The sequence below is a fragment of the Pelecanus crispus genome, chromosome 20, assembly GCF_030463565.1.
Source record: "Pelecanus crispus isolate bPelCri1 chromosome 20, bPelCri1.pri, whole genome shotgun sequence".
Classification (NCBI taxonomy): Eukaryota; Metazoa; Chordata; class Aves; order Pelecaniformes; family Pelecanidae; genus Pelecanus; species Pelecanus crispus.
Window position 1 is genome coordinate 1,305,294 of NC_134662.1, and position 27,009 is coordinate 1,332,302.

A 27,009-nucleotide genomic window follows, 5' to 3' on the forward strand; every position below is an offset into this window, starting at 1 on the left:
TTAAGAAACAAAAGACAAATTAACACATTCATTTCAGCTATAACGACCACAGTGACCAAAACACTTAAAAAATAATCCAGTGTGGTAGAATTCCATGAAATCCATCACCAACTGCCATTTCCATTAACAAAAAAAACCTCCCAACATTTGAAATGAATTCCACAAAAAAAATAAACAACAAAACAAAACCCCTTAGCTTTGATTATTTTATCACTAAAAAGCATCTGCAAACACAAAATTGGCACTGATTTTTCCAAATGTTTTCAGTTTTCCACACTGAAAACACGCTCTGGTTCATAGATGAGGGCATGAAGGTCTAACTCTGCTAAAGTAGTTTAAGCTTGTGTAATGAAGAGATCACAATTTCATCTACATCACAGCCATTATTTCTAGCTCTCACATACCTTATTTTTAATTCATTAAAAACCCATTAAGAATTACCTCTTCGTAACTGTACTGAAACAATTACACTGCTGTTAAACATTTGCATCTTTTTTTTTTTTTTTAAGTAGTTCCAGACCCCAGCCACTGGATGCTGTTACTCTTCTGACCGAGGTAAAAGTTATGAGACCTCTCCCCCCACCCATATAGGGCAATCTTCAAAGACAGTTTCAGAGGTTGTTTAAGCTTATCATAAATCACGAAGTTGTTTATAACAATTGAACATTATTTCCTGTATTTCACAGATGGAAATGCAGCACGACAAAACCCTGTGCATGCAGCAAGAGGGAATCCAACCCCTGCAACTACCCATAGAATGGTCTCTAGGAAAGGCGTATTTTCATCTGGGGCACTGGGAGAACTTCCATAAATAACAACTCATCTTGTTTACTGCATGTTGTTAAGTGTGCAAAGCCACACAGAGAAAGGCTGTTTTCCTAAGTCACTGTATTTTTTGAAGAAAAGAACTGCAGAACAACGGTGGGAGATGGCTAGCACCAACTGTGCAGCCGGTGGTTTCTAGAGTGATCTGGAAAGCAGTCAACCTGTGAAGAGGTTATGCCATTTTTTGACTTCTTGCTGGTTACTTCCAAAACAGGAGGCTGAACTAGATCAGCTCATCAAATTAGAGCTGGCAGCACTATATGCTCCAATACCATTGAGATTAGCCTTTCTGTGCTGGGAGGAAGCATATGCCCCACCCCAGAAAGGCGCAGAACAGCAGCATTGCCCAGAAGTCTGCAAGGACTATCCCAGAGCCAAACATACTGTTACTTCTTCTCCACTTCCACGCTGTTCAACTTAGCACTTCCCACTTGATCTATCTTAGTGTTCATTTAAAAATATAAATATTGTAGAAAGCATATTTTGAAATGGATTAATTCTCAAAAGCTAGAGAACAACCTCTGCTGAGAGGGTGCATCTAAAAGCTCAAATTAGCATTTGTCCTAACTTGGACTAGATCAAGATATGAAACGCAGGTTTTAAAGCCAAGGCATGGCTAAATTCTTGAAGTGAAAAGAAACTTAGGCTGTGCATGCGTTAAACTTCATAATGTAAACAGAATACATTCTTCAAACAATACAGTCTTAAGGTTATTTGAAAGCAAGTGGTTTATTCTGAGATGACACTGAATTCGACAGCATCATGCCTCAGCACACTCAATGAAAACTATATTGTTCCAGGAGAGATTTTAATTGTATGACTTCTGTCATCTCATTTGATAGCTCTGTCAAAGACAGATGCTAGCTATCTATACTCCACTGGCAGCCAGAGAAGGATGACTGTTTTGGACACATATTAATAAGTTTTCTGTGCTCTAGAGGTCTTTTTCTCGCTTCCACCTGTAGCTGTCGCCTAGATAACTAGCTCTAGAGACAGAACCATGCAGATATCAAGGTTGGACAAAATGAATCCTCTCTAGGAAAGGAAGGATAGGATTTTCCTTGCTCAACATCGAAGTGTCTACAATGTCAGTATCCCGATCTCATCTAGTCACCTCAGCTTTCTTTTATGCACAATCGCATTTACAGTGCAGTCTGGCCAAATCAAAACACTTAAAAGCAGATGCCTACCCAAGCAGCTAGCTCTAATGGAGATACTTAACATTGTAGACTTTAGCATTTAGTCAGATTAATCCCACCAAAAGCTGCTGATGGCCTACTCTAAACGACAGTAGATTCCTCAAAGAGCATGAAAGTTGCTGCTTAACTACTGTGTATAAATATACATACTACCGTATATAAATGTTAAATGTACAATTGCTAGAATTAGATTATCTTCTCTTCTAACATAGCACATGCATAATCAATGAAAAAGCGTATTTGTAGAAGTTCTCTCCAAATTCATACGTGACATATGGGCTACTGGGAAAAAAAAACAACCCACAAAACAAAACACAAAAAAACCCCACAGAACGCCTAAGGTTACAGGATAAGCCATACTCTTCAGTTATACAGCCTGAAATAATTAGGCAAGAAATTAAAACTCTGTGAAAACACATTGTAACACTGAGTCAGAATTAACATTATAAAGGAAATCCTTAACTTTGGTCTCTCCTGAGCTGAGTGCTTAACTAAGCAACTCTTCTTTCTCATTTTCTTTTTATAAACAAAATGCATTCAGAAAATTCAAGGGGGTAGTTCTAAGCTTATTAAGTTCATTCTTTTGGTTAGCAGTAACCACAGAGGACTGTAAGATACCTCAAATGTTTTAAAATATGAAGAAATTGTGTGAGTGAGTCCAAAGTTGGTATAAAAGACAAAACACATTATTGTTTTGCTTTTTAATGTATAACTATGGCCTGGAATTTACCTGTGGTTAAGTTGCATTTGTGTAAAGTAAAGGTAACATTAGCACTCCAGATTACAAACATTGCCCAGAAGCACACTGCACTACAGTAGTATCAAGTGTCATAGCAAGAGAGTAGATTTGACAAACCAGAAGCTCGGCTTGGTAAAACTGACAATAAGAACATAAAATATGATACAAGGTTTAGATTGTAAGCTAGTGACGGAGGCAGCGTAAGTCATTCTGTGTTTTAAAAAAATTATTGGGAAAGGATATCCCATTAAAATCATTTCAGTGGTTGACACCAGATGTCATGGTAGTTTGTGAAAGTCTAATTTAGTTTAGGAACTACCAGTCTCTGAAAAAACGTAAAACATGTTGTACACTTCCGTTTTATGAAGCTAGTGCAACAGAACTCACCTGTAGTTTGATCCACAAGCACACGCGAGTTGATGATGCGTCCAAAACGTGAAAACATATCTTCTACATCTTTTTGTGTCATTGACCGTGGTAGTCCACTAATATATAAATTAGCATCCTTGATAACTTCAGAACTTGGACGAGCATAGGAAACCTTTAAAAAGAAGAAGAAAAAAAAAAGGTATGTTCAGGGTATAAATATGATAGAGTAATTTATTTTGTCACGAGTCACTTTCCTTTATTCCCCACTAAACAGCGCAGGCATTTTTATTGGAGTTCAAAAAAGCAGAACAGGGAGAAGGTAAGGGAAAATTGCCAGATGTCCCTATATAACTCCATTCATTTTCGGCTTATCCAACAGGTAAAGAATATAGTGGCATTGCTATAAAGAAACACCAGTGGACTAATACCAATGCTTCCAAACACATTTGCTACGTTGAAGAATCCCTGTCTGAAGTTCCTGACTTGAATACCGGACCTGTCAGTAACCACAGACCACACCAAGAACTTGTGCTGTCAGTATATTTTTTAAAGCCTCATAAAAAGATTTTACCAGCTGGAGTGCAGTTTTCTATCTTAATTTCTGCTACTAGATAAAGTTACAAATATCACCTAAGCAGGTGTGATTTCCTACACATACAGTACTAGCTGTTATTTTGGAAAAGGAATGCATGTGTATTAACACGTTTTAAAATAGAGATCATCAAGTATCTGAGATATATGTGAGTTCAAAAGTCTGGCAACAATTTGGAATGATCCCACCTACTGCTGTAAAAATGGTGGGAATGAAAAAAAAGGGAATCTTTGAATACAAAGCTGTTACAAAACCCAAGAGGCTTAACAGCTCACTTTACTACTATTCTCCCAGATTCTGCCTTTCTTGCAGTTGGAGAGCACACACGCCTTACCACCAGAATGAAGTTTATTAGAATGCCACTTTCACAGATGATGGAAAAAATATAGACATCCTACCTTGATAGTTTTTGACTGAAGTCTGAGGCCATTCAGTGTATTTATTGCTCTTTCAGCATCTTTTGCAGTAACGTAGTTCACAAAGCCATAGCCTAAGCTGTGTCCTACATGGAAGAACATTTTTTAAATTAATCCTAACAAAAAGAAAGTTATCACCATCAAAATTAAAGGAAATACTTAAATAAGCCAAAAAAGTTTCTCAAGGGTGACATACATCATATGAAGTAACTCAAAGATCTTTCATTTGCTACTTTGGACATCCCACTGCCTTCAAGGACAGCGTTGTGTCAGACAGCTGCAGATGATCCATCAACAGTAGGAAATTCAAGACTAAGATACCGACTCTGAACAGTCTTGTAAACTTAATGAGTGTGGAACAAAGGCAAGAATTTAACAAAATTCTTAAGTACAAACTCTTGTAGATAAAGAGCAGAAAGTGAGAAAGTGTCAACAGATGAACTGCTGGGTAAGAAATCATCAGGCTACTCATTCCTGCGTAGCTATTCCAACCTTCACTCCTGGAGACAAGAGGGAAAAAGAAGTTTTCAATCCTTTATACATTCATACAGCCAATGAGCAGTAAGTCTCCCAAACACAGGATGAAACTGAAGTGTGAAAAATTCTCTTTAAAGCAAACAATTCATGTACTATTACTTTTAAGTTTAATCTTAACTCTTACAAAAGAATATGAGAATAGTAATACAAATCTTTAAAACATTTAAGGCAAAGCATATTTATTTGGATTTTTATTTGTTCTGCTTCTATCTCCAACCTCCACAGATGCTACTATCAATTATAACACTACATACTAAGATCATTTTGGGTTGCACTTTCCCCAAAATTATAGGCTCTTATCACTGTAGACCTAAAAATAACTAAAATACTTTCAAGGCTGTCTCAGTGCAATAAAGCAACTCCCATTCAATAAAAGACACAGCTTTTTCAGACCACTTCTCCTTGTCTCAGCCAGATCTATGGGGTTTTTTTTACAGAAAAGTGTAAGCATGCATAGAAGAATGTGCTATTTTACTTTAACAATATACTATTTTTAAGTTATTGTTAAGCTTTGTTGTTAGGCTTGAGAACACTAGAAGACACAGCTAATGGTTATAGTAGAGGATTCCCTTCTGAAATATAGCCCTTTTTTAAAATCACACAGCATGGCCCTGCAATAGCCTTAGCTGGCAAGGAAGTTTTCTTACGCTTTCTAGACATTTCAGAACACCAAATACACCTCCCCCCAAAAGAAAGAAGAGTCAAATGGTGATTATCCTAGCTCAAAATGTCAGAGAAACTGAAAAAAAAAAAAAAAAAAAAAAGGGCTGTAACAGACACTGCAGAATAGCTCCGTCTACTGAAAAAAGAATCACCGGTCTACTGAAGGAATTGAGGCCTATGAGTCTAAACGCCACAAGGGGTGGAAGCAAGCTCCCAATAACCCTCACAGTGTTATTACAACAGCTCGCATGGCAGATTGACTGCGGAACAACTGCAACAGCACAACTCCCGGCACATCCTCTGTGTCTGTCTGCTTTGTTGTGAACTGTAAGAGACCAGTAACTCATCTAAAGGCAAATAATGTCGCTGCCTGTTTCCTAATACACTCTGTATGAACAGTCCCAGTTAATTTTTACTGTCTGCTAAGGCTCTTAAAGAAGCCAGATCCCCTTTGTGTTCAACCCTTGTACAGGGCCAATACCCTGTTCTCTTACAGACCTAGTGTTAAAACATCTCACTAGCAGAGATCAAACTCGCATGAGGCCAGACGCTTCTCCACAGCTGTAATAGCAAACCACTCTTCGATAACCAAGTAGGATTTAACTCTGCACAGGAAACAAATAAATGCAATAAAAGAAAATCTTAGACACCAGCTCCTGCACCTTTATCCTTTAAAGATCTACAGATAACATTGCTCAGGATTTTGCAGACATATCTTACATGTACCTACAGCATGTTTTTTGTCGATTTCTTTGTAACGTTCATTTTCTGTTTTATTAGTCAGAGATGGTCAATCATTTAGATCAAATCTGTTTGATCCAATCACTTACCTACTGAGATTCTTTTCCCCTCATTAAGAACATGAGTAATTTAACCATGAGGAAAATGTTTAGCACCTGGACCCTGGCTTATTTCTCCAGAATGTGACCAAGAAAACAAAGATAAACTTGAGAGGGAACAAATATCATGCAGACAGTAGGCAATGACTTTTTCCCCTCCTAAGAGGGAGGGCAGAATCCGACTCCCTTCACAGGTACAGCATGCCAGCACCCAGTCAGAAGGCTCAGAGTACCAGCTGCTTTATAGGTATTTTCAGTCTGTCCCAAAAGCCATATAAACATGAATATTCCAGCAAACTACTGAATAGAACCACGTCCTAATAAAGTTTATGGAAACGGGCCCTTAAAGGCCAGGGAAACAGACTTCAACAAGACTAAGCCCTCTGAGCCTGAACCACTGAGCCCTGGCAGCCAGGGCCGTCACTGCCCAGGTGGACGCTGCACTGGGGAGGGGGTGACTATATTCTGCTGGCAGGGGACAAAGAGTGGGATTCCACACCGTATACATTTTTTAAGCTATCTTTAGTACTCCGAGTCATGGAGACCAGGGGCTTAGCCTATGACCAGCGCGAGTGAGTATCCTTCCCTGTTTTCTTGCAGCAAGTTCCCAGGTAACACAGTAGGCAGCCAAGCGTTACTTACCCAGCGGCTTTCCTGCAAAGCATCAGACAGGTTATGTTTATGCGCTGTTTGAGATCAGTGACAAGGAAGATTAAGCTACTTAGTTTTGGTTTTATCCTGTATGTAAGTAACAGCACGCATGGACACACAGGACCAAAAGGGATCGCGTGATCTGGGTCCAGTCCCTGTAATCACAAACCGTACGTATTCCCTTTCTCGAAAACATAAGCAAGCTTCACATTAAAAGCAGTTAGATTTTTGTCCCAGGCACTCTGATTGAAAGCATGTTCTACAAACTCCCTCCAATGCTCTCCTTTTCTAAATGCAGGTCTTCATACTCCGTATCCACTCGTTCTTGTGCAAATACTGTCCTTGAGCTTACACACACATCCTTCCAAGTGTCTGTTCCCCAAAGTATGCACAAGCAGTGACTATATCCCCTTGCCCTTCTTTACTGTTTTTGTCTGAGCAAAATTCTGCACCTTCTCCACTTTGATTTTATACAGGTTGCTCAATGACTATTCCTTATCAAAGGGTTTGAAAGCCCTGGGAAAAGAGAGCAGGGACATAATGGGGTTGACAGAAACAAACACAGATTAAAAAAAGAAGGCTCTGAAAAGTGGCAGGATTACAACAGTTACCAGAGTTTCTCATATTCACTGTATGCATTTGACAATACATTCATACTAAACCCCAGAAATTATAGTCCTGTTAAGTTTTACCTGCCACTAGACAAGAAAATATCAATTACCTATCTTTCTCTACAACAAACTAGAATACAGACCTTCCCTCTTAGACTACACTTACCATCTTTAAATTACATCAGTGTAACATGACTTTACAGTCCTTCAGTGCTAAAAAAAAGCCAAGCCACGCAAAATTGACAACATGTATTAACTTATCTTGCTCTAAATACTTAATACCATCAGTCTCAGCCACCTCCTGCTGTTCAGTCACTAGTTTTCGCCTCTAAACAGGCTAGGATATCCAGCAGTGATGGGACTGTCATATGTAAGAGGCACGTTCCACCGTTCCCCTGACAGATCACTCTTCAGGAATACTTTCTGCTTCAGTTTTACTCCATATTCCCTCCTCCTAAACAGTATGAACTACCTTCCTTTTAGGGCATGCCAGAAAATATATAATGCTGTGTAAATGCCGATTCCTTATGATTTATGTCAAGTGTTTATCCCAGGCAAAGAGACAAGTTATTTGCTTTATCATGATGATGTTAAGAGCCTGCTAGAAACCCATCGTACAAAACAAGGCAGTACTGTAACCGTTTTCAAACTATTTTAGTGGATAGTAATTAAAAAACCTTTTAAAAAAACTTTTAAAAAGTTTGCATATACAAAAATGCAAATCTACTCAAGAGACAAAGAGAAAAAAAAGAAACAAGTAGGTCCTTATCTGGATGAATAATTAACAAAGTGACCATAAAACCTAGTTTTAAGCAAACTACTATACTCCTTCAGCAGAAAGAATCTAGTTTTGTTTCCATGATAAAAAGCCCTTTCATGAAAGAGGGCACTCATTTGCTTTCTGTGCATCACTTGGTTTTCTGTCCATGTCCTTGCTTCCTTTCCCAGCTCCCTGAGACGCACTGCTTCAGTTACTTGCTTGTTTCTTATTCCCCTCCTGCTACTGACTGACAACTCCAGTTTCACTGGGGAGTCTAATATGAGACCAGAGCTAGTATTTATTTTCCACTTCACTACAGACTAGCTGCCCCCCCGCAAGGAGCTAACAAAGATTCTCCCCATCCTATCCTTCTCAAGAAAACCTAAATTTAAACCTGGCTCTTGTTATGTCAGAGCACCTCAGTATGAAGGCATTTTCGTTTAGAATTTGCTCTCCGAACTGGGAAACAGTGCTTTGAGTTATATTAAAAAAGCCCAAGTAAATAACACAGAAGGATGGAACAGCTCCTCGTGGAAGGATGCGGCATCTCAGGAAAAGAGTTAGGTTTGTTTTTTTTTCGTTTGTTTGGCTTTACAAGAATATGCTGTGAGTGATAACCAGATAGCTTAAATATGTACAAATGCATCAAGAAATACCACGTCCAAATACCAGACATCAATGTGCTGAAAAAGCGGAATTCAAAGCGGTGACTCTGGCGTCTCAGAGGATAAGAACAGATTAAAAGTGCTCAGATGTGCCTTGTGTGTGCTTTCTTTAGCACAGTTAGACTATTGTATAGCTGGAGATACATAATCACATCAACCCTGAGAAAAATGCAAGCACCCTTGCATCAAACCCAAGAGAAGGGTTATGCCCGTGCAGAAGTGCAGCAAGGTAGGACTGGCAGAGCAAGCGATCAAGAGGCTATATTCTAACCCCCCGAGACGAGTCAACACTATGCATACAGCATCTTTTGTTTCCCAACATCCTAACACCCAGGAGAACAAGCAGATGTGTCAGCAGAGCAGCCTGGCTAAGCAGGGAACTCGTGGCAGAGCTCCAATGCAAACAGGCGGCACACAGAGATGGAAGAAGTGTCAGCCTACAAAAGGAGGAATTTAGAAACACTGTCCACTCAGTCTCAGGAAAGCCAGAACTCAACTGCAGTGGAGAATTGAAAGGAATGCAAACAAACAAAAAAATATCATCAAGGGTAACAAGAAAAGCTTCTGCTGCTGTCTCTACAGTACAAAGGTGAAAAAGGTAAACATTGGACAGCTGCTGAACAGCGTGTGTGATTTTGTGAGAGCACACGATGCCCTCTTTGCCTCACTCTTCGCTGACCAAGTCTAACAGGCCTCTGCACTTAGCACAAGAGTTCAAGGAGGAGGACCAGAGGATGAAAATCAAATCAGGGACTGATTGGTTGAGAGAACTTGGCTCATACAAGTCCATGGGACAAGATGGGCTCTTTTTAAGTGTGGTGAGACACCAGGCTCGTGTCCTGGCCAAAACTGGTCTCTTGTCATCTTTGAACAGTCACGGAAATTAGAAGAGGTGCCCGACAGCTGCAGGAAGGCAAATGCTGCATCCATCTTCAAAGAGAGACAAAAAAAAAAAAAAAAAAATCCCCAACTCTACATATATGCCTGCAACAAGTAGAGTTTTGCAGGGATCTATCCTGGGACCTGCTGTTTTATCCATGACCTGGAGGAGGTGATGGGAATGTGCTCTCACCAGACTGGAGATGACACCAGGTTGGAAGGAACCTGCCACTCGCTGGAGGGCAGGGCTGCTACCCAGAGGGGCCTAAATACCCTGAAGGAATGGACCAACAGGCACCTTATGAAATGCAGCGAGAACAAACGCAAAGTCCTGATCGTGGGAAGGAAGAAACCCTGGCAACAGGGCAGACTTAGAGCTGCTCTCCAGCAAGTGCCATGGAGAAGGACCTGGAAATCATGGTATAAGGCAAGGCGAGCATGAGCCAGCGGTGCACTATGAGAGAGGTTAACAGCATCCTGCATTGTACTAACAGAAGTACAGCCAGAAGACAGAAGGAAGAGATCATCCCCCTTTACTCAACGCTCACTAGACCACACCTAGAATACTGCATCCAATTTTTAATTCCCCCAAAACAGGAAAGACATTGATAAACTGGAGTGAGCTCAGCAAAGGGCCTCCAAGATGCTCAGGGAACTGGAGCATGTGGAAGTTTACAAAACCAGACAGGATAAAGTCCTGAGTAACCTGGTCTGACCTCACAGCTGACTCTGCTCTGAGCAGGAGGCTGGACTAATGTCCCTTAAAACTGCACCATCCTATGATCCCAAATGACAGAACGAGGAACTCAACACTTAATCTGAGGTTCTTCCAGTTCCACAGAACAAGGTCTTTTTGTATTAAGACAGCCTGCATGCATACTTCATCTAAGCAGGGATGCAACAGAATTAAATATTAATGAAATGTTTAGAGAAGGTAAAGAATCACACTTCTCCCATTCATGGAACCATTTCTAAATTTTGAGTTTATTTCTAGTGCAGTCCTTAAACCAAAGCCTGAAATTACCAAAACTGCTACATGGCTAGCAACCCAGACTCTGCCAGTTTTCAGTCTGTCACACATTTTTGGAAGCATCCACTCTCACAGTCTATTTTTAATTGAATGAAAACTCATTTCTGTAGGTTTCCACTAGTTTTCTTCTGTCATTTTTTGGCCACTGGTCTCAGGAGATGATGCCGGTTTCCAGCTCTTCCTTATGTCCTTCAGCCCAATGTTAAATCTGCTCCAAATCATAACTGTAAACCACTTTTTCACTTCAATACTCTAAATCCAACTTCAGAACCTGACATGTTCTACATGCACTGCTTAACTCAACTTTGTGGACCAGCAGTTGCTATTTGTTAGCCCCTTGGCAGTTCTTGTTTTCTTTTTCTGTAAGGACACCTTACAGTATGAAAAGAAAGCAGCTTCTTGAAGGATTTTTGTCAAAACGTATTTTTGGATGTGAACAAACATCTCAAGTAGCTAATCACTGATCTTCAAAACTAACAGTAGAAGGGCATGATTTTCCATTACAAGTCTATGCTGATCAAACCCTATCATCACAACATAGAAGTGATTCTATATTAGTAGTCTACCACATAGCTCACAGTATATTTTTGAAAATACAGAGAACAACCCCTACACTCAGTCCTTCACTAAAGATATAAGTGATGCACCTCAGCTACTCTGAAAACACATGAATCTGAAGCTAAAACCCACAGCCTGAACCAAAACTTTTCTCCTGATCCAGTCCCCAAGTAGCCAGTGCTCCATTCTTCATCAATGTCCTTACACCTGGCTTCATCAGCGACACTGAGAAGTTGCCTTGCTTCTCTGAAACTCACCCAGTTCTTTCCCACTTATACCATGGTGACCACAGTAAGTCCCAGAAAACTAGAAAACACATTGCTTGAGACAGAACTAAGTACAGTAGTTTTAGTACAGGTACTGAAGTAGCACATTAATCTTAAAAATCACTTTCACTTTGCCACAAAAAAAAAAAAAAAATTCTACAGTCTTTTATATAGATTTTGGAAAATGGAAGCAAGTTTTTAGAATAACTGAATTGAAGCTACAATTTATCATTCTGAGTTACTTTTTACCGTTCTGCTTCACCTCCAGTTTAGTCATAAATGCTGTCTAAAACTCTAATTAGTCATGAAAACACCGAGACAGCACTGCAGAAATCCCGTATAATCATGTTTGTGTCAGGCTGGGGGCAAGGCTCAGCCTAGCCAGGTAGTCTGGTCTTGTGCCTAATCTGGTAAGACACCTGGGAAGCACTGCCCTGCTGTGAGGCTGGACTGGTCAGACCAACACTACACCAGGAATCACTGCACCATGCTCCACTTACACTTTATACGCTTTAGAGTACAAAGCCGAAAGCTTAGGTTTATATTTAAGCATTTCCACGAGATTTGTCCTTTAAATGCCTCTGTGGTCAGTGTCAATGCAACAGCTCACTACCTTTCTTCCACAGTAACTGAATTCAGCTTTATTACAGTTTCTATGACTAAGACACAGATTGCTATCTAGGCCAGTTCCTGCTTCTGCTTAAGACTTAAAACTGGCAGGTCTTACTGAAAAGACTTTTGATTGCAACAGAAAAGAACTAGAAAGGAAACAAAGAAAATAATATCTAGTTTTACTGATAATAATTTTCAAATACAGAATGTGTCCCCACTGCTTCATTTGGCTTTATAAACCAGGACACAAGCCGCTTTCTGTTCCATGGCAAATGATGAATAGTCTCATTTATGGATGTTTAAGGGTAAACACATTTAACAGGTTTGGAAAGCCTGACCTTCAAACAATTCAGAAAAACATTATGAATTACAAATAAAGAGGCCTCTCCTCCATTTGCAAAATAAATGGCATTTGCCTTGAAACAAAGATGACTACAAGCAATTCAAACGGACACTTCTTCAGAAAAAAGTCAAAACCTACAAAGCTAACTTGACATAAGTCAGTTCTTTACCCCAGCTCAGAGACAGCTTCCAGGGATCTCACTATCTCCACAATATTTAAAAAATTCAACCATATGCAGTAAGAGTGACAGCTTTAAATCCTGAAAACAAAAGGTTTACTATTTTTAGTAATTAGTTTCATTTAATGATGCCCTTCCACATACTTATTTCTATATGCTCTCTTTCTATTTTTTTTTCCCTTTCTCTCATTTCCAGACCATTTTTCTATTGAGATTTAAGTTGCTCCAGGGCTCTTTTTCCAGATGAATTGCCAGCATCCCAGATGCTGTGAAGTGAGAAGGATTTGTAAAGTGAACACAGAAAATACCAGGCCCAAAATTGTGCATGAATACCACAGGCTGATTTCTTGAGGAAGTCTTTGGGAGGAAAATGCCTTGCCCACTTACTGTAAGATCTCTTTTTTTTTTTTTTTTTTTTTTAAACTTTAGCACAGATTCGTTAGTCTGTGGTTGGAACAGAAACCTGACTATTCAAGATGATGAGGGCTGAAAAATCCACTCCCTCATCTCCTTCGGAAGACACTTCAGCTTTCAAATAATGACACTTTTTTAGCTGCAAACATTACGATGCAAAACCTCAGCAAGTGTTCAGAGTCAACACAATGATAGGTTAAGCTGAACTAAAGTGTTATTCTGCAGAAACAAACTGCTTCTCCGTTGGAAGAGAATGAAAGTATTCTAAGATGTGGAACAATAACTCCCACTAAAAACATGTTGAGAAATACTAGAGTACAACTGAAGATTTTGCTATATGGCTCATTTTTATGGCTTGATGAGGGAAAAGAAAGGCAAATTAAGTGAAGATGTCAGCTTTTGTAAAGCAGAGTACTTCCTGCAATGGCTAGTACAACTGTGTTGGCCTTTTGACTTTATGTGCCTATGTATCATAAGGAGAGATACTGAGCATGAACATATTTAACCCTCTCAATGTCTCCAGATAGAGTAAAAGGATACCCACAACCCTAAAACAGTAGGATGTCATCCTCTGTTACACCAGCCCTGCCTTAAAGCTTTCAGAGAACACTGCCAAGGTCCCTCTCAACGGCAGCACAACCGCCTGGTGCACCAGCCACTCCTCCCAGACTGGTACCAGCTGCAAACATGCTGAGGGTGCAATCTGTTCATCATCCAGGTCATTAACAAAAATTTTAAACAGAATTGGCCCTGATATCAAACCTTAGGGTACTTCACAGTGCCTGGCCTTCAGCTGGACATTGTGCTGCTGATCACCAGCCTCAGAGATTGTTTTTCAAACCAACCACAGCTCCTTCACTTGGTGACACAGGTCCTCCAGCACTGCACACCTCCTGCAGCAATAAGAACATGTTTCTCTACCCAGCCTAAGTGAGAGGTCCAGGTGCTCCCTGCAGCCCAAGACCTGAAGAGCTGCACCCTCTTTTTCAGTCACGGCCTCTGATGTGACAGGGATAGCTGCTACAATGGCTGCTGGAGACTGTGCAGCATGTCACCGCCATTCCCAAGTGCATATAGGCTGACCACAACAGTCCATGGTCCCCATCTGCACTGTGCTACGCCTGTTCGCAGCGCTCTGGGAGCTATGCTCTAGGCTAGACTGTTATATAGGCCTGTTCTAAGCAACAGGTAAAAAGCTGCTTGGCCCTCCCTAACCAGGGGTCAACTGGCACAAACGCTCCAACCTCCCTTTGATCAAGTACACCTGACAGAGCTCAGAGCTCCTTGCTGGAAGTCAAGGTTACCTACAGCTATCCTTTCCTGGCAGCAGCAAGCACCCCAGATCTTCACAGGGTTCCCAGAAGTCCGCTGACAATCCTAAAAGTTCCCAGAACATTCAGAAGCAGAGCCCAGCAACTGCTGCACCAGCTGCTGCTTCTGCTAGCTGTGCTCTGAACCCACTTAAAGAACCAAAGCAACCTTTATATTAAGTGTATTCCCATACCGTTGCAGTAACTCGGTTATTACCTCTGAGGTAGTTTATATGGCCAACCTTATCATAAAGTAAATTAAGTCACACTGGCAAAGCTAGAAGGGTGTTAACATTTTCAGTATTTGGCCAATTTGTCTGCAAACCATTTGCACTTTTCATTAAGTCAACCATTGTTGCTAGGCATTCTTGAATGCACATTTAAAGAAATTGCATACCACCAAATGTGATTAAAAAGCTAGAAAATAAAAATCCAGGGGTACTGATGAATCCCAACTACACAGTTAACAGCAGAACTGCATAAGCAATTTCATGGTTGTTTTCCATGCAAAAGGCAACAATTTCAGCCAAAGAGTATACTTAAATACTTTCCACAAAACAAGAACATTTAAGAATTCTGTTTCTAAACCGGCAGCCACTGCACTAGTCACACCGTCATGTGTGCTAGAGAGCTACTTACCACCTTTCAGCATCTGAAAGCAGTGCAATAAAATCTTCCTTCCCTTTTTGCTTTAAAAGCTTACAAGGACACAGCCATTCATTTCTTTTTCAGCCACATAACTTCTGTGAAACAGTCTTCCAGAGAAGACATCATGAAAAGGAAGCTACAGGGAAAAGGTGACAATGCATACCTATTCCTGAGGAATTCCAACTACCTAGAAGCATTTCATCCTGTAAGCAACATGCCACATGCACACTTGCAGTGCAAGTAAGGCATAAAACAGGATTTTTTGAGATGGACCCCAGATTTCTGCACGCAACCTTAACAAGTCACCCCAAAATATTCACTCTGCTCCACATTTTTCAGGAACAGTGAAGCAATACCTTTGACCCTGACAGCTGCTGATCAAGGAGGTCAACGTTAGCAAGCCCCATCAGAGCTCAAACGTAGATACACAAATGCAGACAGCTGAGAGGAAGCCCACTGTCTCCTTGCAGTGTCTGCATGGAGATGGCCGCATTTCGGTCGCTGACAGGTACAAACAGAGCCTTTGGCACAGTCTGAAGGATCGTACCCTAGATTTCCTAGAGCAGAAAGCCATGACTATTTTGTCATGAGTATCACAGGGATACCTTATTCCCTGCTCAAGCTGTACAGAAGGTGTGAGGGAGCGAACAAGAACCCTCAAGAAGTTGGATGTCTCCCTGACAAAATCAACTGCCATCAGACACACTTTTGCAGAGAGGTGCACACAGCAAACTTGTCACCAGGTACTCGGAGCAGGGCTATGGGTGTCATGAGCCACAGACCCCACAGCAGTATGAGACCGGAAAAGTTTAACCCAACCTTTTCAGAGCTTTAGGACAGTCGGGTTTGAAAGTACCAACACTTCAGCAGGGTAAGGGAAAGACAGAGAAAGTAAACTAAACTTACACTCATGGCAGACTAACTTTCAGCTTTAGCATTTGGTCCAGAAGGACTGAAAGTCTGCGTACACCTGCACAAAAAGCAGACTAAAGATGACCAGGTTCTCTCGGAAAATTTACAGCTATATGATCCACATTATGCACAATCAGACATCCTGACACAAAGAGTCATCCACATCTGCGCTGCAAGAAATTCAGCAAGACCAGAGTGGCACGAAGGCCTGGATTTCTGTGTTAACACACACTGAAGAAGGAGAAATGTTTTAACAATGTTCCCCTGTAAAAGGAGTCCAGCAGAGACCCCAGGATCTGGATGTCCCAGGAAGGTCAAGCACCCCCAATACAAAATATGGTACAGGACGTATTTCTTCTGTTGAATCATCTATGGTAGGAGGCAGTGGCTCCAAGAGAGAGGACATTTAACACTATACATATTGCTTGGTAGGAAATCAGTACAGAGTACAAGTTTGGCACCATTGTGTCCGAAGTCAGTGCTAGAAGGCTACAGTCTAATCAGTGCAGACTGATTGCACCAAACCCCAGTACTCTTCCTTGCTCTCAGCCTCATGAGCCATAGCCACAGGAAGCGAGGATTTCATCAACTGAATTGGGTCAATGGCTACTCACCACCTCAGCAATTACCACAAAAGGCCAGGAGACGCAACAGTGAAAAGTTACATCTCAGACTTGACACTGTGCCATACTATATTGGGAAGCAACCTTCTAATATTTCCCCAGGGCTCAAAGCCCCGAGGTATGGTTAGTGCTAGCCTTAAGATCTGACAGAAAGAACAATATCCAGTATGAGTTCTGTAGTTCTCTTAGGAAAATCCTGGATGTCCAAGACATACTCACCATAAATACAAGTACAGTGAGCAACAATCCGATATTTGCCCATTGACCCCGAGTACTGATTCACTCATCACAAGTTAAGTAAAGCCATGTCTGGGAGTGCTTAGGAATGTAATACACAAATTGGAAAATGAAGAGACCAGCACCCTATCTTTCCAGTATGATCAGGAAGAGCTGAAGCAGCACTGCACCCTGTCTAACGTTCATCTACTGTGCACAAGCTTCTCTTTACAGTTACTGCAAAAAACAGAAAAAGAAGTTATCGTGTCTCAAACAACAAAACAAATGCATAGTCATACTTTTACCAACTGCTATAATCCACAGACAAAGCAAAAAATTCATAGCAAGGAATGTAAACTGACACTATGGTGTGCTGCTACTTTCAACTTCCTATAGTGTTCATCAATAACAAAATAAAGGATAAGTAGTCTAGTGGTTATAAAATTTAGAGAAACTCTTTGAAAACACAGTCTAATACATGGAACATAAGATTGTTCGGTACCATGCTGTATTTGAAACAAAACCCAGCACCACATATACTTTGATCATAATGAAATACTTTGCTCAAACAAAACAAAACTTCAGCTTTCAAATTGATTCTTGAATCAAGGTAATCAGTCTCCAGAAATCTAAGGCTAGTTCAGTAAGTCATTAAAAACAGCATTCCAGTCAGAAGACATTTTCTGCCCTACATGTTTCATTAATAGAGAATTGAGAAAAACTACACATCAGTCATTGTTTTATGAAAAATAGCATTATCAAACAAACATTGATTTTAACTCTGCAAATGCAGTCAATAAAGGCAACTCTAAAGACAAAATGCTTTGATTTTATATAATGTCATGGGGGCACCAAAGCTGTGATTTCAATGAAAATAATTAAACTGATATAAAAAGTCTAATTCCAACAAAAGGAGAGGTTGCCTCCCTCCTGTCCAGGCCACTCGACCCCACTATGTCTTACATGCCAATATTATGACTTATCTGACCTCACAGAAAGCAAGGTCAGGGAGCTAAACAGGTTTTTCTGCAGCTCTAGTTTCCTACTAGTCTGCCATGGGGTCAGAAAAATCCAAGTGGTGGCACAAGGAAAGCCAAATTCTGCCACAAGACTTCTTTCTGCAGGCAGCCAAACATCAGATCTGCTTAGAGTGGAGTTTTACAATACAGAAATCTTTAATGCAAACATGAAGGGGTGGAAAGAAAAGCAAAAGGAAGAAAAAAGTGATAATTTTAGAATGTTCTTGAAGAAGCCAATTCTTAGTTACTGATATTCCAAGACTATCAGTGAGCATGGAGAAGACTAGGAATTGCTCCTAACAGTGTTGCAAGTGAATGAAAAATTAGGTAGCAACAAAATTAAGTGGTCTGACCAACATAGCCACGCAGAATTAAACACCTGCAATCACTTTAAAGAAATGTGAGCATTTTGTCCACAGGCACTCAAGGACTCTATGCAATGCTAATAGGAATTTTACTTTTGATTCTTCAGAGGGTTGTTAAGAAAAACCTGAAGCACACAAGCGTATGTTTTGGACTTTAAACTACCCAGCACTGTCAAGTTCCAAGTTAAAGTTAACCAGACTTTACCAGAGTATTTGATGCTACAGGGAACAGCATGAAGTAGACGTTCAAACTTCAGGTAATGACGCGACTTGCTTCCCATTTAAAATATCCTTACCTCCCACGCAGACGACTTTGTTCTTATTTGCAAGTCTAAGGTGTGGATCAGCTGTGACATTTGATGAATGGCTTGCTACCGTTAAACAAGTGATCTTATTTCCTTGCAAAAGTAGCCTCCAGAGCAAGCCTCTAATTCTAAGCATCTCAAACTGTCTGACATCTAGGCTATCAAAATATTCAAAGAAATCAGTATTTTACGTAACTATTTCATGATGATTTTACATATACATTCTGTAAGTACAGATTTAGATAGACAGCTAATACATGAAACTTCATCTGAAAGAAATTAGGAAAACTAAAAGACATGGAAATCATCTGAAAGAAATTAGGAAAACTAAAAGACATGGAAATCAAAGAACCATTCTGAAAGTAAATTCTAAAGTTTTTAATTATTCAGTTCTCATGTCTACTCTCAAGCATATAAAAAAAAAGTACTAAAGTCAGTTAAGATAACACACAAAGAATTCTCACGTGTTTCATCAGCCTTCATGCAGTTTTTACAGACAGTGAAGTAGTTTCAGACCTGTTTCGTTATGGATTAGATAATGATCTAAGTCGGTATTGCTAGATTCTGAAATACAAGATTGAGCATGTGCAGCCGAAAATTTCACAAGGCAATCATCTGCAGGCTGAGAACAAGCAAGCACCTATAGCTAGTTAACAGCACAATTACTTTTATTTACAGAAACAACCATGCTCTCCCGCTAAAGCCAAGATTCCGCGAATTCTGAACAAGAATAACCAAAATTTGTAAATGAAGATTTTTAACTGTGCAAGGATTAAAACATCTTCACAGAGGAGATAAAAAGCTCCTGCAACTAAATAGATATGGCTTAGGGAACCAGTTGGTCTACCAGCATTGTTTTCAAGGAAACATTAAGTTTCACAAATCTGAACAATTCATTCCTCTCATTTTTCAAAACTACTACTAACAATCCTATTTAAAGAACTTACAAGTTAAATTCCTGAAGAGCGATAAGGCCAACAACCTTTTCAGACACATGCCACACCTTTATTTTACTGATCAAAATCAGATCAAAAGGCTTATTTGCATATTCAGAGCACTGGTACAGTCAAAAACGTTCAGACTGCAGGAAGAATAAATAAGCTTAGGACCAAATTCAAACTAGTTTTAGACATGCCTATTGATGTTCAAATTTAGGAAGTGTACTACTTGGAATTCTTAACCATATACAAAATAGTCATTAATTTAGCCTTAAGTATTCTATCTTCCTAATACTCAGTATCTAGTCTTAGCATTACTCTAGTCATATGCATACTATTCAACAGTTTGGTTACACACACACACACAAATATTTAATATTTCTACATTAAATTGCATTCAATTAAGTATTTGCTTGAGCAGTCTACCACAAAGTAAAAATTTCTTATATACTAGATTATACCTGCAACTTTGTCCCGAATAAGTTTTGCAGATTCGACTTCGCCAATACTGCTAAATAGACTCCGTAACTCATCTTGCGTCATGTTCTGAGGGAGGTAGTTCACAATTAAATTTGTTCTACCAATATCATCCCTGCAATCTTCAGCCATGTGATCTTCATAACCATTAGACATTTTATAATATATCTGCAAAGAGAAAAATCTCAAATAAGTTCTAGATCTTTGCATTTCAATAAACCAAGCTTTCTCTACCTGAAATAAGTTTGAATGGTTATTTTAAAAAACTGAGAACAAGCAACTGTTTCAACTACGCATTTTTTCCACTCAAAACAAAACATTATTTGTTGAAAATTCCAGAACAATTCACTCTTTCAAACTAACAAGCATGGCATTTTACAAAACTACGTACCATTAAAGAGCTCTTGGGGGGGGGGGGGGGTGGTGTATGTTAATAAAAAGCATCGAGACAGATTTTGTACACATTCCTGTAAACACCAAAGTATTCACAGCGGCCGAGTTAAAAAATCAGGTTCCCCATGTCCAAGCACTTGACTAGCCAGAATCAGAACTGCCACCTCAACCTTAATTCCAACCTTATGCCCAGAATTCTTAAGACAGAAAGAGGAGCAGCAGCCAGATCTACTAGACCCAGTTCAGTATTTCAACTGGGGACTGTTTATTTTCTAAATGTTTTCTCCTTTACACATTGCTTATCCTGCACCTTAAGGCCCTGTTATTGTTAAATGGTTGCCTCTGGGTGACCGCTTAATTGCGTATATGAAACAGATGAATCTATACTGGAACACTAACTTTGGTGCATATTGAGTATTTGATAGAGTTTCTGGTTTTGCACCTTTTTAAAGAAAGCCTTGCAAAAACACCCAGAAATTCCATCGCATGAAGAGACTCTCTGCCTTAGCCATCAGCAGGGACTGAACCCTGACATTTCAGATGCAGGGGACATCTACAACTCAAACTCACAAGAGACCCAAGCTGTTCTTCCTTCATGACCTGCAAGAACAGTAGTGATTTTAAAGCACTTTTACAACTACTTTGAGATTGTCAAAGTCAGGATACCTAAACCCTATTCCTGCAAGAGGAGAGAAACGAGGTCTAGCAGATTCAGGAAACCTAGACTGACATGGAAAACACCACCAGCAGGAAGCTAATTTCTCATATGATTCCAGACTCTGGTTCTCAAGTTCGCTGCTGCAGATTTGTTCATCCTCTCAGTCCGAGAATGCTAAACATCTCTGGCTCCAAAACAACAGCTTTGTTTTAACAGTTCTTAAAAACAGCTGTGAAGCACACAGAATTAACAGAAAAGCTGTTAAACCCCTGAAGTTAATTCATGGCCTCCCGATGCTCAGTTCAGCACTCCTGCTCTTAAGTCATCATTATTTGTGCATTTTACCACATAATCCAAACACTTCAGCCTATTAGCAGCATACAGATATGTCAATTTACACCATAAAGTTGCAATAATGTTTAAGTATGAATGCATTTCCAATTCAGACACCACCAGTAAGGGGCATAAGACCAAACACTTTTATTTTTGGATGACATTAAGGCAGACTTGCAACTCTAACTCCCTTCTGAAAGTTTAGTGTAAACCTTCCAAGTTCAGCACAAAGTCTGCTTCTCCTTGAATCTCCCAGTGCCACCACAGAAGATTTAATTACCACAGGCTCAAAGACGAACTTTGTGTTTACTTTACTAGAACTTTTGGCCAATACACTCATTTGGTCAAAAGAATAATGCAAGATGCTGTACATAAGCAACTACTATTAAAATTCCTCTAGCTGCAGTTTGCTTGAGAACTGAGCACATTATCTGAAGAAGGTATCGCTAGCACAGTGCTAATCTTGCCTGAGGGGATAATCAATCCGAGCTGAATTAGAACAGTTTAAGATACTATTGCTTCTCAGCCACCAGTAAAACATCGGGTCAGGTGTTCAGAGGATGCAAAGGCTTCTCGATCATCTTGGTGCAGAGTAAGCCAGCAAGCCCTACAGTGCCACGTAGTTAATACTGGCTACATTTGCCAATTTATTTTTGCATTAAGATGGGTCAGAAGCATTCATACGACCACATATGCTTCTCAAGTAAGATGATTTTGAGTTACAACCATTAACACCACAAGACAACTACATAGCATCAGCTTCCAGATTTTTTGTGAAGCTACAGACACCGCTGCCTTCTATGCTAAGGGCCTGAGCAGCAATGGCACGCGGCTCTATTTTACGGATCAGGATCTACTAAAGGATGAGCCTTTCCAGGGACCACACCGCTGCTGACAACCAGATGTTGAATAATGGAAACCACTACTGACAACCAGATGTTGAATAATGGAAAAAGTCAGGAACAGCAACTAGAAATCCTGAGTCTAGAAAGGGAATGCTGCCTGCAGGAAGGGACTTTCAGTCCCTTCACCAGTAGCTATTGTTAAGTCATGTTTGGCATTTATTTCATACTTTCTTCTTGTGCAGGTCAGATTTTTTTTTTAAATGGCAATAACAGAGTACACCATTTTAGAATAAGCCGTGACTAGACTTATGCTAATTTGAGATTTAACGGAAATCTTTTTTTTTTTTTTTTGCTTTAATATGTGTTGAAGCATTAACAGCTAGCAGCTTATAGAAGGAGAGAACTTGCTCCCCCTCACCCACTGGTTAGCCTTCTACCCCCCATTTCTCTGTTTCAAGTGTCAACATGAGCAAGCCCCAGCATCCTTCTGCCCACAGGATAACCAGTTTGTACCATGAAAGCAATGGAAAACTACATCAGGAGGGAAGCACTTTTTGTTGTGTCAGCAGTTTTAACCTGCTTTCCTTGCAGCAAGATAAGCACCAGAGCTAATGCCAGAAGATTGGAGAGCAAGAGGAGAAACTGCAAAGCTAGAAGCAGGGGAAGAGACTCAACCCATCAGATGATTTTAAGCTGCCAGGTTGTCTCAGTTGTACTTTGAAATTATGTTATTAAATACAGGTTCCCTTCCAGTTCTGTCAGAACTGTCTGAGCACAACCTCAGAAAAGTTTCCTGCTCTGTTAAACAACACTCAAACAGCTGAACCTTCTTTGTTCAACATATCAGAGCTATAAAACCAGATGACTTACATTTTCAGAATTGTTTTAATGGAAGGCAACTTTGCTTGCCTTTGTCACATATAAAATTCAAGCCCTACAAGCACAACACACCAATATGGTGATAAGTATGGAAGTTGTACAGTACAATTATGAATATTTAGTAAGCCAAGGAAGAAAAGTTGAGGTTTTTCTAGCTTTACAAGAAAAAAGTTCAAATTTCCTTCACTTTAACCAAATTTGCCCAAGATAAGATAGAAATTCTTCCTGCTGCCAAGATTCTCCTCCTGCCAAGCTTAAGAAGTTGCTATATATTTTAATGCTTTCCAAAAACAAAAAGTTAAAAAGGAAAAAATCTATTTTCCTTATCCTCCAAGGTGTATCTGCTGCCTAAAAAGGAGGCACCACAGCTAGCTACCAAGCACAAAAAACTCCCTAGCATACCATGATGGCAAGTTACCAGACTTCTATCTGGCATTAAGCAAAACTGACAGGAGTTTGGCAAGTGGCTATCAACTTTAAACCATTTTATCACAGCCTCTAACCTCACTGTCTGCAATACTTACCATCTATATCTCCCCATGATAAAGAAGGAGGGCCTAGGGCACTGTTGATTCAGAAGCAATCAGAACTGTGAAGGAAGCCTTCCATCTGCTTTTCTTCAGACGTTAGAAAAAAATTATAGGAAGCCCTTGCATAAAGGCCTAGCAAACATTTTCATGGGGTACCAGGAACAAAGCATGCAGAAGCGATAAAGGCATAATAGAGAAGAGGGAAAGGAGTGGGGTGCCAATAAAGAAGATGTTCCTTTCTTCCTAATCTTTCACCAAGCACTTACACAATCTACTGCAAGACTAACACTTTCTGGCCATCCTGGAAGTTAGTGGGAAACCACTTCCTCCACTGGTGGTGAACAGTTCTCATGCCAGTGAGAACAAAAAACAGGCCCTGAAGAACTGTTAACCTTTGTGTACTGAAAAGAACTCCAAAAAGAAAAGGCGGTATAAAATGGTCAGTATGGATGAAATGAGAAATGCTACATAAGAAAACAAGTTTTTTATCCTGTTCTCACTGACATACGTTGAGGGAATCTCCTGATCTTTCTTTGCCAAAGAGGGAACAATCAAATTATACCAGTAAATATTCCAGACTTGAGAACCAGGCCTAGAAACTAACTTGGATCCGTAACTTCATTAACTGACGTTTGTCAATCCACGTTGACATAAATCAGAAGTCTGAACACACTTACATTTTCAGTGGACAGGTCAAGGATGGAAAAAAGGCCTAGCAGCTCCATTTGGGAAGGCTACCTGTAACGAGACTGGTACTTTGCAGCCTTTCCAAAAAAAGGCCTTCAATTCTATGTCCCAAAAAAAGGAAATTTTAGGACTAAGTTCCATTGCACTGCAGTTCCTAAAATGAGATTTTTTTTTTTAAAAAAAAAAAAATAACCAAACCCTGCAACAGCTTATTTTAAAAAGGCAGCCTTCTTTTTCTTCCTCATGTAAGATGTCCTCAAACTTATGATGCCAAGGATGTATCAAGCAACCAACAGGAACCGTATGTACAGCACCCAAATCTTCCATTAATTCTGGAGGTGCTCAAATTCACATAGCCCTACACTTTACTACCTGCTTCAAAGATTGTTCATTCACCAACAGCTAGCTCTGCATTCTCAGGACTGGACTGAAAAAGCTCTCCAAGGTATTTTTTTTTCAGAAACTTTGCACTGACCATGACAATCACCTTCTCAAAGGTGCACAAAATCCCAGAAGGTTTAAAAGAAAAATGACACAAATGATTCTGGCAACAGAGCAATGAAAGGTTTTTACAAGTGACACTCAGTACCTCCGTCCAGAATTCTAGGATACAGTGCTATTAGGTCTTTCACTGTGAGATGTCTGCTAAGAAGGAAGACCTGTACGAACCTGAGGAGACAATCTGAAACGGGAACATTGGCAAGATAGATACCGGTCTGTCTTCAAGACCAGGCAAGAGGCTTTAGTATACTTTCACCTTGTTCACAGGTCTGCAAAGGCACTAGACCACCACTGGGATCACAAACTTCAATGCAGACACCTAAACAGATGACAATATCAGCATTTTAGTTACTGCAGAACTTAAAACAGGAAATTCTTTCAGGAGCAATAAGCTCTGTGCCCCTTCATGCCAGCAATTAGCACCTTCATCAAAATCCAGGCAGCAGGTCTTACACTCCAGCAAGTGACCTATTCTCATTCATGCAATATAGTTCTCCAGACAGCAAACGTCATGGAGGCACAGGTAAGCACTAACACTAGCTGTGCTGAACACAAGGTCAGAACTACCTCAAACTTATTTCTTGTCTTCGATCTCAGAAGCACACAGACTACACCAATATCCGGCACTTGGCCAAAGAGAACCAGATGAATGCATTATTGTGGCACAGTTTGTGGCACCTTCACTGAAACACTGGGAATGGGCCATACTGAGCACAGCATGGTTCTCAAACCACAGTAGAACTGAGGCTGCTGACACAGGTCGTTGACCCAACACCTCAGTCTTTCTTTGCACTGATGTGCAGGTTCACATCACCTAGGACACGCTGCGCAGAATTGCTTCAGGAGACAGTGTCTCTCAGAGTCCCTAAACTGATGAAGTCTCCTCGTTGGGGTTAACACTGGTGAATGAACAGGGATCCAGCACTGAAACAGAGTTCTGCTGGTGAGCTGTCTTGATCACTCGGCCTTCAGTCTCAAGGGTTTATTCTTAAATACACTGGCTGACCTCAAGAATCTTGACGGGGTGCTTCAAGGCTATACAAAGAAGCGACCTCCTCCTGTTTCTTCAGCACATGGATGATATTCGCTGATGTGCCCCCCACCACCCCGCAGGTCATGGTTGACTCAGAGGCAAACAACAAATTTGGCTATCTGTCTTGGACACTGCTCTACCACTCAATTTTGAAGCTGCTGAGCAGTCTTCCTGGGAGATCACACCTGAAATAGAACAAAAAGGACACTACTATATCAAGGGAAGTGCCAAAACAATCCACACAGCTGCAAAAGGCAGATGCAGAGGTGCGGAGATGTCTAGGTTTGAACATGCCAAAAGCAATGCCACACACACAAAAGGACCTGAAGGGCCTGCAGAGAGCCTCCGCTAGTTTTATTGTTTTCCTGAAACAGTTTTCAAGAATCATCCAACACAGTATTGCTATGCAAAAACTTGCTTTGCAGCCAGCTCTCAAGACAGAATTGAGAAAAGTTTAATCAAGACACAGAAGGGACAGATACTGGGGGGTGGGGGAACACGTGACATGACATCACACCTGTTTTCTTCTCAGAAATCACTGTGAGGAATGGAATATGTTTCAACTTAAAAGCCACACCAGGAGAAAAACCTCCACTAGGCCTACATGCCTCCCAGAAAAAAAGAAAAAAGTTTTCCAGTGCTTCACAACCAGAATACATCTTTCTTAATCCAGACCCCTCTACATATGCCACAGATTCTTTCCCCATAATCTCCAAGAAAACCCCTTTTGTTCTTTATACAAACTCCTTTCATGTCCCCAACAACTCTCCACATTACACCCCACAAGCACACCTCTCCATGAACATCCATACAGACTACAGGTCAATGACAACACACTGCTATTTGACTCACACTGCTCATACAATACTGCTTCAAATAGCAGAGGATTTTAATCTTGACCAAACACCAAAAACTGCTGCGGGGAGGGAGATCACAAAATCCACAGATTCTCCCTTCAATTCAAGAATAACATTTATACAGCATATGAGGGGAAAAAATGTTAAGTTTAACATAAAAGGTTATCCTAGCTGTGGTGGGGTGACCCTGGCTGGATACCAAGTGCCCACCAAAGCCGCTCTATCACTCCCCTGCTCAACTGGAAATTATAACAAAAAGCTCGTGGGTCGAGATAACGACAGGGAGAGATCACTCAGCAATTACCATCACGGGCAAAACAGACTCGACTTGGGG

General features: G+C 40.4%; 1 protein-coding gene across 3 annotated transcripts in view; it reads right to left on the reverse strand.

The window, feature by feature from the left end:
- ELAVL1 (ELAV like RNA binding protein 1) overlaps positions 1-27,009 on the reverse strand; it is a 46,096-nt gene that overhangs the window by 12,796 nt on the left and 6,291 nt on the right. For all 3 annotated transcript variants that reach the window (XM_075723476.1, XM_075723477.1, XM_075723478.1), the window contains exons 2-4: positions 19,944-20,127; positions 4,123-4,226; positions 3,151-3,304 (exon numbers count right to left, since the gene is read on the reverse strand). In XM_075723476.1, the coding sequence (XP_075579591.1) occupies positions 3,151-3,304; positions 4,123-4,226; positions 19,944-20,115 (430 nt within the window). In that variant the 5' untranslated portion in view covers positions 20,116-20,127. The remainder of the gene's footprint in view (positions 1-3,150; positions 3,305-4,122; positions 4,227-19,943; positions 20,128-27,009) is intronic.